The sequence below is a fragment of the Elgaria multicarinata genome, chromosome 21 (genome assembly GCF_023053635.1).
Source record: "Elgaria multicarinata webbii isolate HBS135686 ecotype San Diego chromosome 21, rElgMul1.1.pri, whole genome shotgun sequence".
In the NCBI taxonomy this organism is placed as follows: domain Eukaryota; kingdom Metazoa; phylum Chordata; class Lepidosauria; order Squamata; family Anguidae; genus Elgaria; species Elgaria multicarinata.
In genome coordinates, this window is record NC_086191.1 from 124,192 (window position 1) to 136,601 (window position 12,410).

Here is a 12,410-nt window from a genome sequence, read left to right on the forward strand (position 1 = left end):
AAGGGTATCTGAACGTCGTTTCGGGGCAACTTATGGAGCTTTCTATATTTGCCCCACCTTGTCATGTGCATCTGGTGAGTTTGGTTCACTTACCTCATTGGGAAGTTGCCGTTACGGCCCAATTTGCGCAATACGCGTTTTTGCCCAGAACTGGTATCTAAACGTGGTTTTGGGCAACTTTTGGAGCTTTCTATATTTGTCCTACCTTGTCATGTGCATTTGGTGAGTTTGGTTCACTTACCTCATTGGGAAGTTGCTGTTACGTCCCAATTTGCTCAATACGATTTTTTTCCGGAATGGGTATCTGAACGTGGTTTCGGGTTAACTTTTGGAGCTTTCTATATTTGCCCCACCTAGTTATGTGCATCTGGTGAGTTTGGTTCACTTCCCTTATTGGGAAGGTGCCGTTACGGCCCATTTTGCGCAATGGGCGTTTTCTCCTGGAAAGGGTATCTGAACATGGTTTGGGGGCAACTTTTGGAGGTTTCTGTATTTGTCCCAACTTGTCATGTGCATCTGGTGAGTTTGGTTCACTTACCTCATTGGGAAGCTGCCGTTACGGCCCATTTTGCGCAATACTCGTTTTTGACCGGAACGGGTATCTGAACGTGGTTTTGTTTCAACTTTTGGAGCTTTCTATATTTGACCTACCTTGTCATGTGTATCTGGTGAGTTTGGTTCACTTACCTCATTGGGAAGGTGCCGTTACGGCCCATTTTCGCAATACGCGTTTTCCGCAAGAACGGGTATCTGAACGTGGTTTCGGGGCAACTTATGGAGCTTTCTATATTAGTTCCACCTAGTTATTTGCATCTGGTGAGTTTGGTGGACTTTCCTCATTGGGAAGGTGCTTTTACGGTACGTTTTGCACAATACGCATTTTTGCCCATAATGGGTTTCTGAACGTGGTTTGGGGGCAACTTTTGGAGCTTTCTATATTTGTCCCTTCCTCAAGAATGGGTGTTAGAACGTTGTTTTGGTGCAACTTTTGGAGCTTTCTATATTTGTCCCACCTTGTCATGTGCATATGGTGAGTTTGGTTCACTTCCCTTATTGGGAAGGTGCCGTTACGGCCCATTTTGCGCAATACTCGTTTTTGACCGGAAGGGGTATCTGAACGTGGTTTTGTTTCAACTTTTGGAGCTTTCTATATTTGTCCCCACTTGTCATGTGCATCTGGTGAGTTTGGTTCACTTTCCTCATTGGGAAGCTGCTTTGACGGCCCGTTTTGCGCAATACGAGTTTTTGCCAGAAAGGGTATCTGAACGTCGTTTCGGGGCAACTTATGGAGCTTTCTATATTTGCCCCACCTTGTCATGTGCATCTGGTGAGTTTGGTTCACTTACCTCATTGGGAAGTTGCCGTTACGGCCCAATTTGCGCAATACGCGTTTTTGCCCAGAACTGGTATCTAAACGTGGTTTTGGGCAACTTTTGGAGCTTTCTATATTTGTCCTACCTTGTCATGTGCATTTGGTGAGTTTGGTTCACTTACCTCATTGGGAAGTTGCTGTTACGTCCCAATTTGCTCAATACGATTTTTTTCCGGAATGGGTATCTGAACGTGGTTTCGGGTTAACTTTTGGAGCTTTCTATATTTGCCCCACCTAGTTATGTGCATCTGGTGAGTTTGGTTCACTTCCCTTATTGGGAAGGTGCCGTTACGGCCCATTTTGCGCAATGGGCGTTTTCTCCTGGAAAGGGTATCTGAACATGGTTTGGGGGCAACTTTTGGAGGTTTCTGTATTTGTCCCAACTTGTCATGTGCATCTGGTGAGTTTGGTTCACTTACCTCATTGGGAAGCTGCCGTTACGGCCCATTTTGCGCAATACTCGTTTTTGACCGGAACGGGTATCTGAACGTGGTTTTGTTTCAACTTTTGGAGCTTTCTATATTTGACCTACCTTGTCATGTGTATCTGGTGAGTTTGGTTCACTTACCTCATTGGGAAGGTGCCGTTACGGCCCATTTTCGCAATACGCGTTTTCCGCAAGAACGGGTATCTGAACGTGGTTTCGGGGCAACTTATGGAGCTTTCTATATTAGTTCCACCTAGTTATTTGCATCTGGTGAGTTTGGTGGACTTTCCTCATTGGGAAGGTGCTTTTACGGTACGTTTTGCGCAATACGCATTTTTGCCCATAATGGGTTTCTGAACGTGGTTTGGGGGCAACTTTTGGAGCTTTCTATATTTGTCCCTTCCTCAAGAATGGGTGTTAGAACGTTGTTTTGGTGCAACTTTTGGAGCTTTCTATATTTGTCCCACCTTGTCATGTGCATATGGTGAGTTTGGTTCACTTCCCTTATTGGGAAGGTGCCGTTACGGCCCATTTTGCGCAATACTCGTTTTTGACCGGAAGGGGTATCTGAACGTGGTTTTGTTTCAACTTTTGGAGCTTTCTATATTTGTCCCCACTTGTCATGTGCATCTGGTGAGTTTGGTTCACTTTCCTCATTGGGAAGCTGCTTTGACGGCCCGTTTTGCGCAATAGGAGTTTTTGCCAGAAAGGGTATCTGAACGTCGTTTCGGGGCAACTTATGGAGCTTTCTATATTTGCCCCACCTTGTCATGTGCATCTGGTGAGTTTGGTTCACTTACCTCATTGGGAAGTTGCCGTTACGGCCCAATTTGCGCAATACGCGTTTTTGCCCAGAACTGGTATCTAAACGTGGTTTTGGGCAACTTTTGGAGCTTTCTATATTTGTCCTACCTTGTCATGTGCATTTGGTGAGTTTGGTTCACTTCCCTTATTGGGAAGGTGCCGTTACGGCCCATTTTGCGCAATGGGCGTTTTCTCCTGGAAAGGGTATCTGAACATGGTTTGGGGGCAACTTTTGGAGGTTTCTGTATTTGTCCCAACTTGTCATGTGCATCTGGTGAGTTTGGTTCACTTACCTCATTGGGAAGCTGCCGTTACGGCCCATTTTGCGCAATACTCGTTTTTGACCGGAACGGGTATCTGAACGTGGTTTTGTTTCAACTTTTGGAGCTTTCTATATTTGACCTACCTTGTCATGTGTATCTGGTGAGTTTGGTTCACTTACCTCATTGGGAAGGTGCCGTTACGGCCCATTTTCGCAATACGCGTTTTCCGCAAGAACGGGTATCTGAACGTGGTTTCGGGGCAACTTATGGAGCTTTCTATATTAGTTCCACCTAGTTATTTGCATCTGGTGAGTTTGGTGGACTTTCCTCATTGGGAAGGTGCTTTTACGGTACGTTTTGCGCAATACGCATTTTTGCCCATAATGGGTTTCTGAACGTGGTTTGGGGGCAACTTTTGGAGCTTTCTATATTTGTCCCTTCCGCAAGAACGGGTGTTTGAAAGTGGTTTCGGGGCAACTTATGGAGCTTTCTGTATTTGTTCCACCTAGTTATGTGCATCTGGTGAGTTTGGTGGACTTTCCTCATTGGGAAGCTGCTTTTACGGTCCGTTTTGCGCAATATGCGTTTTTGCCCAGAACGGGTAACTGAACATGGTTTTGGGGCAACTTTTGGAGCTTTCTATATTTGTCCCACCTTGTCATGTGCATCTGGTGAGTTTGGTTCACTTAACTCATTGGGAAGGTGCCGTTACGGCCCATTTTCGCAATACGGGTTTTCTGCCGGAAAGGGTATCTGAACGTGGTTTGGAGGCAACTTTTAGAGCTTTCTGTATTTGTCCCAACTTGTCATGTGCATCTGGTGAGTTTGGTTTACTTTCCTCATTGGGAAGCTGCTTTTACGGCCCGTTTTCGCAATACGCGTTTTTGCCGAGAACGGGTATCTGAACGTGGTTTTGGGGTAACTTTTGGAGCTGTCTATATTTGTCCCAACTTGTCATGTGCATCTGGTGAGTTTGGTTCACTTACCTCATTGGGAAGGTGCCGTTACAGCCCATTTTCGCAATACACGTTTTCTGCCGGAAAGGGTATCTGAACGTGGTTTGGGGGCAACTTTTGGAGCTTTCTGAATTTGTCCCAACTTGTCATGTGCATCTGGTGAGTTTGGTTCACTTATGTCATTGGGAAACTATTGTTACGGCCCATTTTGCGCAATACGCGTTTTTGCCCGGAACGGATGTCTGAACGTGGTTCGGGGCAACTTTTGGAGCTTTCTACATTTGCCCCACCTAGTTATGTGCATTTGGTGAGTTTGGTTGACTTTCCTCATTGGGAAGATGCTTTTACGGCCCATTTTGCGCAACACAGACTTTTGCCTGGAACGGGTATCTGAACATGGTTTCGGGGCAACTTTTGGAGCTTTCTATATTTGCCCCACCTAGTTATGTGCATCTGGTGAGTTTGGTTCACTTACCTCATTGGGAAGGGGCCGTTACGGCCCATTTTGGGCAATACGCGATTTCCGCCAGAGCGGGTATCTGAACGTGGTTTTGGGGCAACTTTTGGGGCTTTCTATATTTATCCCACCTTGTCATGTGCATCTGGTGAGTTTGGTTCACTTAGCTCATTGGGAAGGTGCCGTTATGGCCAATTTTGCGCAATATGCTTTTTTGCCCGGAACGGGTATCTGAACGTGGTTTCGGGGCAACTTTTGGAGCTTTCTATATTTGCCCCACCTTGTTATGTGCATCTGGTGGGTTTGTGACAAGAGTGCGGTAATTCTTAAGGCTGATTTAATTATGTTGTTTTGATGAGGATCGCAAGGGAGGCAAAAATGGTGCCCAGAGAAAGGTGTTCAGAGAAACAAGCCACAACAGCCCCCTGCTGGCACTGCCCCCCTGGCTTTCCTTGTCTCTCTTTGGAGTGCCCTAACCCTTTAGCACCAAAAGGCCCAATTGCTGCTTGGGTGGGAGCAGATGGGAGGCTTTGGGCCAGATGGGGGCCATGTGTGCTGCATACTGCATGTTTGGACTGGACGTTCTCTGCCTCTGGGTTAAAATAAGGCAGAATAAGTTCAGCAGAGGAATTGTCGGGGGAAGGTCTCCCTTAGAAAGGATGGTGACCAACTGTAATTACTATGCCAAAATTTAGTGGGTGAAACTTTCCCCATCCCTTCACCTGTCCATGCCTGGAAAAGCCCCACCTGTTGGGAGGCAATTATAGCCCTGCCAGCCATCAATGTTGATTCCCAAGCACACGGGTCCATTCCCCACTTCCTGCTGCCCCTTCCAGTTCATAAGCCAATAAGCTGGAACTCAGAACCAACTCTGATTCTCACGGGCAAGGTGGGAGGAATGTTCACCTCAGGGGGCCGATTAAGGCAGAGACGAAGGAAATGGGGCAGGAACTCCTGAGTTGCAGCATAGGAGTGCAGATCTCACCACATGGGAAAAGGAAGCAAAATCATGAACTCTTAAGCACCCGCTGGACAAGAGGTGCCATCATTTGCGTGCTTGCTTGTTCACACATCATACAGCCAAAACAAAGGACACCAAAGCACGTGTCTTCTTTATGAGACAGATATATTTCACTTCATTTCCCTCCCTGGGCTTCAAATAAAGTTTCCATAGGCCTCACATTTCACCTGCAAGTCTCAAATAATCTCATGATTCCTCGGTGGGGACAGGTAAACAGTTTTGCTCAGTGATTTCACTTTGCTCCCTCACCAATGCGTGGAAAGAGGGAGCTGCATTACCTCCTAACCCTTGGTGGACAACCCTGTGAACAACACACAATGTGTGCCCCTAACTCAGATTGCTTTGTACATCACAATCAAGGGAGGGAGGCTTTAAATTTAGCCTCTGCTTCCCCCCACCCCCCCAGGAAGAAAGGTCCCACCTTGCAATAGGGTTTGGGAGAAAGCAACTGAAATGGAAGGAAGCGGATGGTGGAAAAGGATAATTTGCAAGAAGGAAGGGCTCCCCCCACCACCTCCACAAAGTTAGGCAATGGTGAAGCTGAAATTATCCTTGCAAGAGGGTTTGAGGCGAAAAGGGGAATCTGCCAGAGAAAAGGAAAAAGTCACTGGGGGTGGGGGTGGGGAACTGCAGCAACAGAAGGCAGTCACAGAAAAGGGAGGAGATGGGGGCTATGCTCCCTCTCACCCCCTTGCCCTGCCAAATTGGTCCATTGGAGCCGGAAAGGGGGGCAGCAGAGGACGAGGGGGCTCATGTGAGAGGGAGGGAATGGTCCTCTTCCCTGGACTCCAACTCTTCCCTCCTTTGGTGGAGGAAGACGAGCAGCTTTAACAAACAAACAAACAAACAAACAAACAGGACTACTCCTCTGTCTCATAAGCTGGACCCTGTAGGCTTAATGACCCCCACCCTCTTTCGCTTCTTTCAGCTGATCCTCTTGAAAATGTCACAGTGCAGAAGCAGGGTGTGGTGTGGTGGTAAAGCCTTACAAATTTCAGTGAGTAAAAGGTATGAAGCCTGGAGGGATTTAAACCAGCTGTGGCTGACACCACGGGAGGAAGAGGGGGCTATACAGGAGGGAGAAGCAATGGCTTTTTTGGCGTCTGTGGCGGCAGCAGGAGGGCTATTCAATCTCCAGAATAAGGTCATCTCCTTCCAAATTCATATCTGGCTTGACGTAGATTTTCTTGACAGTTCCAGTCAAGGGTGAGTTGACCACCGTCTCCATCTTCATTGCGCTCAGGACGCAGAGTGGCCGCCCCTTCTCAATAGGCACCCCTTCCTGCACTTTGATGTCAATCACCTTCCCAGGCATGGGGGCCCCAACTTGGCCTTTGACGTCTTTCAGGGCTTTGGGGTGGAAATGCATCTCCTGGAGGAGAAGGAGGAGGAGGAGGAGGAGGGAAATGAAATGTTAAGAGCAAACACTAGATGTCTTCTGCATGAGGTGTCGTCTCCCAGCTGTCTCCATTTTCTTTGGGCAAATCTAGTATTTTGCTATTGTTTTGTTTTAATAAGGAGCACCATGTGCACATGAACACACACACACACACGCACACACACTTGAAGTGGTAGAAGGTTATTCTTATTCTTAAAAAAAATTGACAGGACAGATTCATGGAGATGAAGTGTATTCACAGCTTTTAGCAATGACATCAAGTAGAACCTCCATGTTCAGAGGCAGCCTATTCCTGAGATGTTGTGTGGCTGTTTTCTAAATGGGATTCCTAAAGATATGAGGTAGGGATCATTGCTAAAAGTAGGCTACAGGATACTGGACTAGATGACCAATAATGCACATCATCATCACCACCACCATAATTTAATCAGCCTTTATGAGTAAGAACTGTACGTGAAATCCCTGCTCGTTCCACCTCTGCAACTGCATTTTAAAGCTAATGGATCTGGATATTTATAATATTTGCATTGTTGGTTGTGAGGTTCTTAAGAAGAAAATGAATAACTTATTAAAAAGGTGTTTAAATCAAGCAGAACAAAAAGGCACAAAAGTACAATAAATTAACGCTACCAAATGCTGTAACTGAATTGCACACCTTGCTCTGAAAGCCTCTACCTCAGCATCAGCTTCTCCACCCCATCCCTGGCCCTGATTACTTGATTTCTAGGTGATTTCTTTGTTACCTTCATAGCTTTTGTGTCCTTCACTAGGATGGAGCGCAGCTGCCCATTAAGTTCAAAGAAGACTTCCCTCTGGCCGGCCCGGTTTAAGTCTCCCAATGCCAAGGCTTTGATATGGAGGGTTTTGCCGCGTTCCAGCTCTACCTGTGTGGGGGAGGGGGAGAAGTTAGTGAGCTGAGAGTTCCTTTGCCTGGAGGTCTTCCTTTGCCTGGAGGCCTGGAGGGGGTTGGACTCGATGGCCTTGTAGGCCCCTTCCAGTTCTGCTATTCTATGATTCTATCTAGGCTGAACATCATAAGGTAAGATGGAGCCCCTAATCCAAGAGATGGACGGTGGCACCAGAATCACACAGCTGTTGCTTGGAATGTGGATCTTTTGTATGACCAGTGTGTGAAGCTTTGAGCATGTGGACAAGCACAAAGTGTGATGCCTCTGGGTTAACAAATAGGAGGTTGAAGCTTTGTCCTGACTCCCTGCCCCTTTGCCTACTGACAAGAAGGACTGTCTCTCCCACCCTACACATCACCTCAAACTCTTCCGCTATCTTGGGTCCCTCCAGGAAGAGACGTGTGTTGAGACATTCGACAGGCCCAAAGCTGGCTGTGAAGTCCTTGAAGTCCTTGAAGACCTTTGGATACATGGCAGCAGAGAGGACGTCCTCGGGGGTGATCTCTTCATGCTTTTCACACAGCTCCTGCTCCAACTTCACAAAGTCCATGGGGGACAAGGAAGCCCCTGGGCGGCCCTCAATACGGGGCAAGTCTTTCAGCACCTGGGGAGGGTAAAAAGGTCAGCTCATGCTCTTGATGGGAAATATGACTGGTCTTGCCTAGAGGCTGGGAAAACATGACCACGGGTACTTTATTCTCCCAAGGGGACTGTGCCGCATGCCCCCTTACCATGTGTGCACGTTACTTGGGAGGTAACTGCTAAGCTTGCCTCCTGCTTGCCCTCAGGATGAATGCTGCCTTATCAGGGCTTCCCTTGACCAGCTGGTAACTCCCCCTAAGGACAGAATCCCCACTATGGAGTTCATACAGGATCTCTAACCAGCCCCAGAGTGGAGGGGGGCCTCTGTTCACAGCAGGGTTTCAGTGTGTCCAGCAACACTGATATCCAGCTGAAATGGATTACACTTCCTAGTTTTGGCTTTAAATGTCTTCCAAGACTAATACACAATGCACACAGCTCACTGGACCTGTAGGCAGACGTTATCGCAACCAAAAAGGCTACTTTTCATGACAGGAGCCTAAGCTCCGTTCAGGCCATGAGCTCAAACAGCTTTGGAGACTGCACCGGGGGAGAAAGATTTTTAAGTGATATGACCAAGGGTGCGAAAAAATGGAAAACCCCTGCAATGGAATATATCTATCAGAAATTGCTGTGAGATAAACTTTTATTGACAATAACCTCAAAGCTTTGTCCAACAAAAAATGCAGAAACCTGAAAACAAGTGAAGTAGAACACAATGAAGGCTCCACTTTCTCTCCCTTTACAAATTCAGAAAAGCCTGCCCATTCCCAGGCATATGGCAGTCTTGTGATTGGCTTTCTAGCCTCTTCACTTACCTTTGGACTAAAAGCAGGGGCACATTTATGATCATCACCTCCACACCGCCAGTCAGAGCGTAGGGGGTCTGGGTGTTAAATCCAATCTCAGTCCTGAGACAGCAGATTTGGAATAGAGGGGAGCCTGAAGAGCCATCCCTTCACTCTGTGAAGTAACGGGCCAAACCACGCCTGCTGGGGCCACCACAGTGATATTAAAATGCAGTCCATGTTGCCTGCAACAATCGTCACAAGAACTCGGGAGAGTAGAGAGAAAGCCATGAAAAGGTAAAAATGCCACCCGATACACTTCATCATGAACACGTCTCCTAGGGAACCCTGTCCCAGACCTGCTCTGCTGCAGAATGCTCAGCGTACTTTGCTGCTCCTGGTCCACTGACAGCACACCACACCAGCGGATCAGTCTCTGGAGATTTGTTGGGTTCAGTTGCCATTTGCATGCTTGTTCGAAGGAGTGTCTGCCAGAAAATTATCAGTACCAGCAATGTGAATTGCAAGAAAGTAATCCCTTCCTAAATGCACTATTTGTATTTATGTAGGGTTACAGCATTTAGTGTGATAAAACTGTCCAGAACCCTCAGGTGCATGCATTCAAACACTGTGAAGAACCAATCCTGCATGCGAAGTTGTGTCCACTCCTCCACTCGACTACTGTGAGCGAGTACATATTGAATCGTAAAGGCTAAAACCACTTATACAGATTATACAGATTTCTCTCGCCATGACCATCAGTGTCTCTACCCAAGAGTGAAGTAAGTGACACTGCCCCAATCAATTGGATGGTCTTGAGATGGTTCGATGGATAACTTTTCCATATTGAGATAAAGTCCCAACTGACGAAGACATTGAACAGTGATGTCTTGGCTGTGAGTGGTTCTGTTAGGGGCCACAATAAGCCAATTGTCCAGATAGCTAGAGGTTTGCACATACCATAGCCATATATTTTGTGAACACTCGTGGATCTGTCAGGAGGCCAAAAAGAACTACTTGAATACTTCAGGACCTATCGCAAACCTTCGGTATTGTTGGTAAGTTTCCCCTACCGCCCCATGAAAGTATGCATTTTCAGCTCTCTACATATCACAAATGTGAATTATATTCTCTCCTTGTTTGATACATTTAACACAATAATCAAATTATTTTCTTTCTTCTAAGTTAACTATATCTGATACACTGGGTCCACAGACAAATACATCATTTTTTTCTGTTTCTTGCAAAAATTCTATCAGAGGTTTCCGTTTCCGTTCAGATGGAATGGAAATGTGACTGTTGATTTATCTCTCATTATCGTTGTAAGTTTTGCCATCTCTACCAACTCCAATATCTTCAATAGACATTCTTCCATTGTTGGTGCTGCTTCATTTTCCCACTTCTGTGCATATTGCTGCCGTTGTCATGTATAAAAACAAAGTTCCCCCCTTCTCTTTCAGTTGGTTGTCGATTAGTCCCAATAGAAAGGCTTCTGGTTTCATTTGTATATTAGTCTTTAATATTTTTTGAATTACAGAATGTATTTGTGTCCAGAAAGCCTTAGCTTTTTTACAAGTCCACCAGAGATGATAAAAAGTTCCATCATAAAGAATTTCTTCAGTGTGATGAACCTGTTGACATCCCTGCAGCCCAGAATAGGGTGAAGTCCTCTGTCCCTTTTCAGTACTGTGAAATAGCAGGTATAACCTTCTCACCTGTTGTAGACTTGCTGGGACTTGATGAATTGCTCCCTTTCGAAGAAGAGAGGTAGTTTCTTCTAGTACTGCTTCCAATGGAGGAGTGGTACGAATACCGAGAAAAGGAAGGAGGGCATCGAATTCTATTCTGTAACCCTTCTGGATGATTGAAAGTACCCAACTGTCTGTTGTTATGGACATCCACACTGAAAGAAGACAGCCAAGATCCAAAAAGAGGGTGAAAGGCCAATATAGAATCAGGGAGTCAAAGGTGAAGTTCGTTGGAGTTTTCCCTGTTGCTTTCAGGGAGCCTAGAATGAAAAGATGAGCATGGTCTCTTTGAGCTCGATGAAAAATGTTGTTGGCCTGGTTGCTCTCTCTGTTGGTTGTTTCGCTCGGTAGAAAGGCTGATAACGAAAATGTTGGGCCTGCAGCTGCTGTCCCATCCCTATTTTCCTACATGTGGACTCCATAACATCATTAGTACTGGTGCTAAATAGTCCATCACCATCGAACGGAAGATCTTTAATAGTCTATGTGCAATGGAGCTTTTTGCAAAATGCTGATCTCACCCACACACGTCTTCTAAGGTCTATTGCTCCCATTATAGCTTTGGTATCACAATCAGCCTGGTGCCAGGTTGTATTGATTTGCTGGCATGATGATTTCATAGCTTCTGTCTGAAAAATTTGGGACAACTCTCTCTGATCATCTGGGAGGTAGTCACAGAGCGGATCCTACCTTCTCCCACAACAAGAGGTGATATCTTGTCCTGGCTGCTTGATAGTTGTTTGCTACTTTCGAGCTTAATGCAGTAGATAAGTCAATTCAACAACTCAATATGTCAAACCACCTTCCTTCCATGCCCTTCAATCGGGGAATCAAAGGCACCATTCATTGGAGTTTTGAGACTGTCCCTGTCAAATTTGCAGTTGACACAAAATTGGGTGGGATAGTTAATACCCAGGAAGACAGAAACAAACTTCAAGTGATCTTGATAGGCTGGAGTGCTGGGCTGAAAACAACAGAATGAAATTTAATAGGGATAAATGCCAAGTTCTACATCTAGGAAATAGAAACCAAATGCACAGTTACAAGATGGGGGATACTTGGCTCAGCAATACTACAAATGATGAGAAGGATCTTGGAATTGTTGTAGATCACAAGCTGAATATGAGCCAACAGCAAGAAAGGCAAATGCTATTTTGGGCTGCATTAATAGAAGTAGAGCTTCCAAATCGCATGAGGTACTGGTTCCTCTCTATTTGGCCCTGGTTAGGCCTCATCTAGAGTATTGCGTCCAGTTCTGGGCTCCACAATTCAAGAAGGATGCAGACAAGCTGGAGCGTGTTCAGAGGAGGGCAACCAGGATGATCAGGGGTCTGGAAACAAAGCCCTATGAAGAGAGACTGAAAGAACTGGGCATGCTTAGTCTGGAGATGAGAAGATTAAGGGGAGACATGATAGCACTCTTCAACTTGAAAGGTTGTCCCACAGAGGAGGGCCAGGATCTCTTCTCAATCCTCTCAGAGAGCAGGACACGGCATAACGGGCTCAAGTTAAAGGAAGCCAGATTCCGGCTGGACATAGAGCAGTACGACAATGGAACCAGTGGCCTAGGTTGTGGGCTCTCCCACACTAGAGGCCTTCAAGAGGCAGTGGACAACCATCTGTCAGGGATGCTTTAGGGTGGATTCCTGCATTGAGCAGGACTCGATGGTCTTATAGGTCCCTTC

General features: G+C 46.2%; 1 protein-coding gene across 5 annotated transcripts in view; it reads right to left on the bottom strand.

The window, feature by feature from the left end:
- Positions 1 to 5,388: 5,388 nt before the first annotated feature.
- Positions 5,389 to 12,410, bottom strand: part of PC (pyruvate carboxylase) — a 333,949-nt gene continuing 326,927 nt past the window's right edge. For all 5 annotated transcript variants that reach the window (XM_063146129.1, XM_063146127.1, XM_063146128.1 and 2 more), the window contains 3 exons: positions 7,966 to 8,211; positions 7,443 to 7,583; positions 5,389 to 6,672 (listed from right to left, as the gene is read on the bottom strand). In XM_063146129.1, coding sequence (XP_063002199.1) covers positions 6,424 to 6,672; positions 7,443 to 7,583; positions 7,966 to 8,211 — 636 coding nt within the window. In that variant the 3' untranslated portion in view covers positions 5,389 to 6,423. The remainder of the gene's footprint in view (positions 6,673 to 7,442; positions 7,584 to 7,965; positions 8,212 to 12,410) is intronic.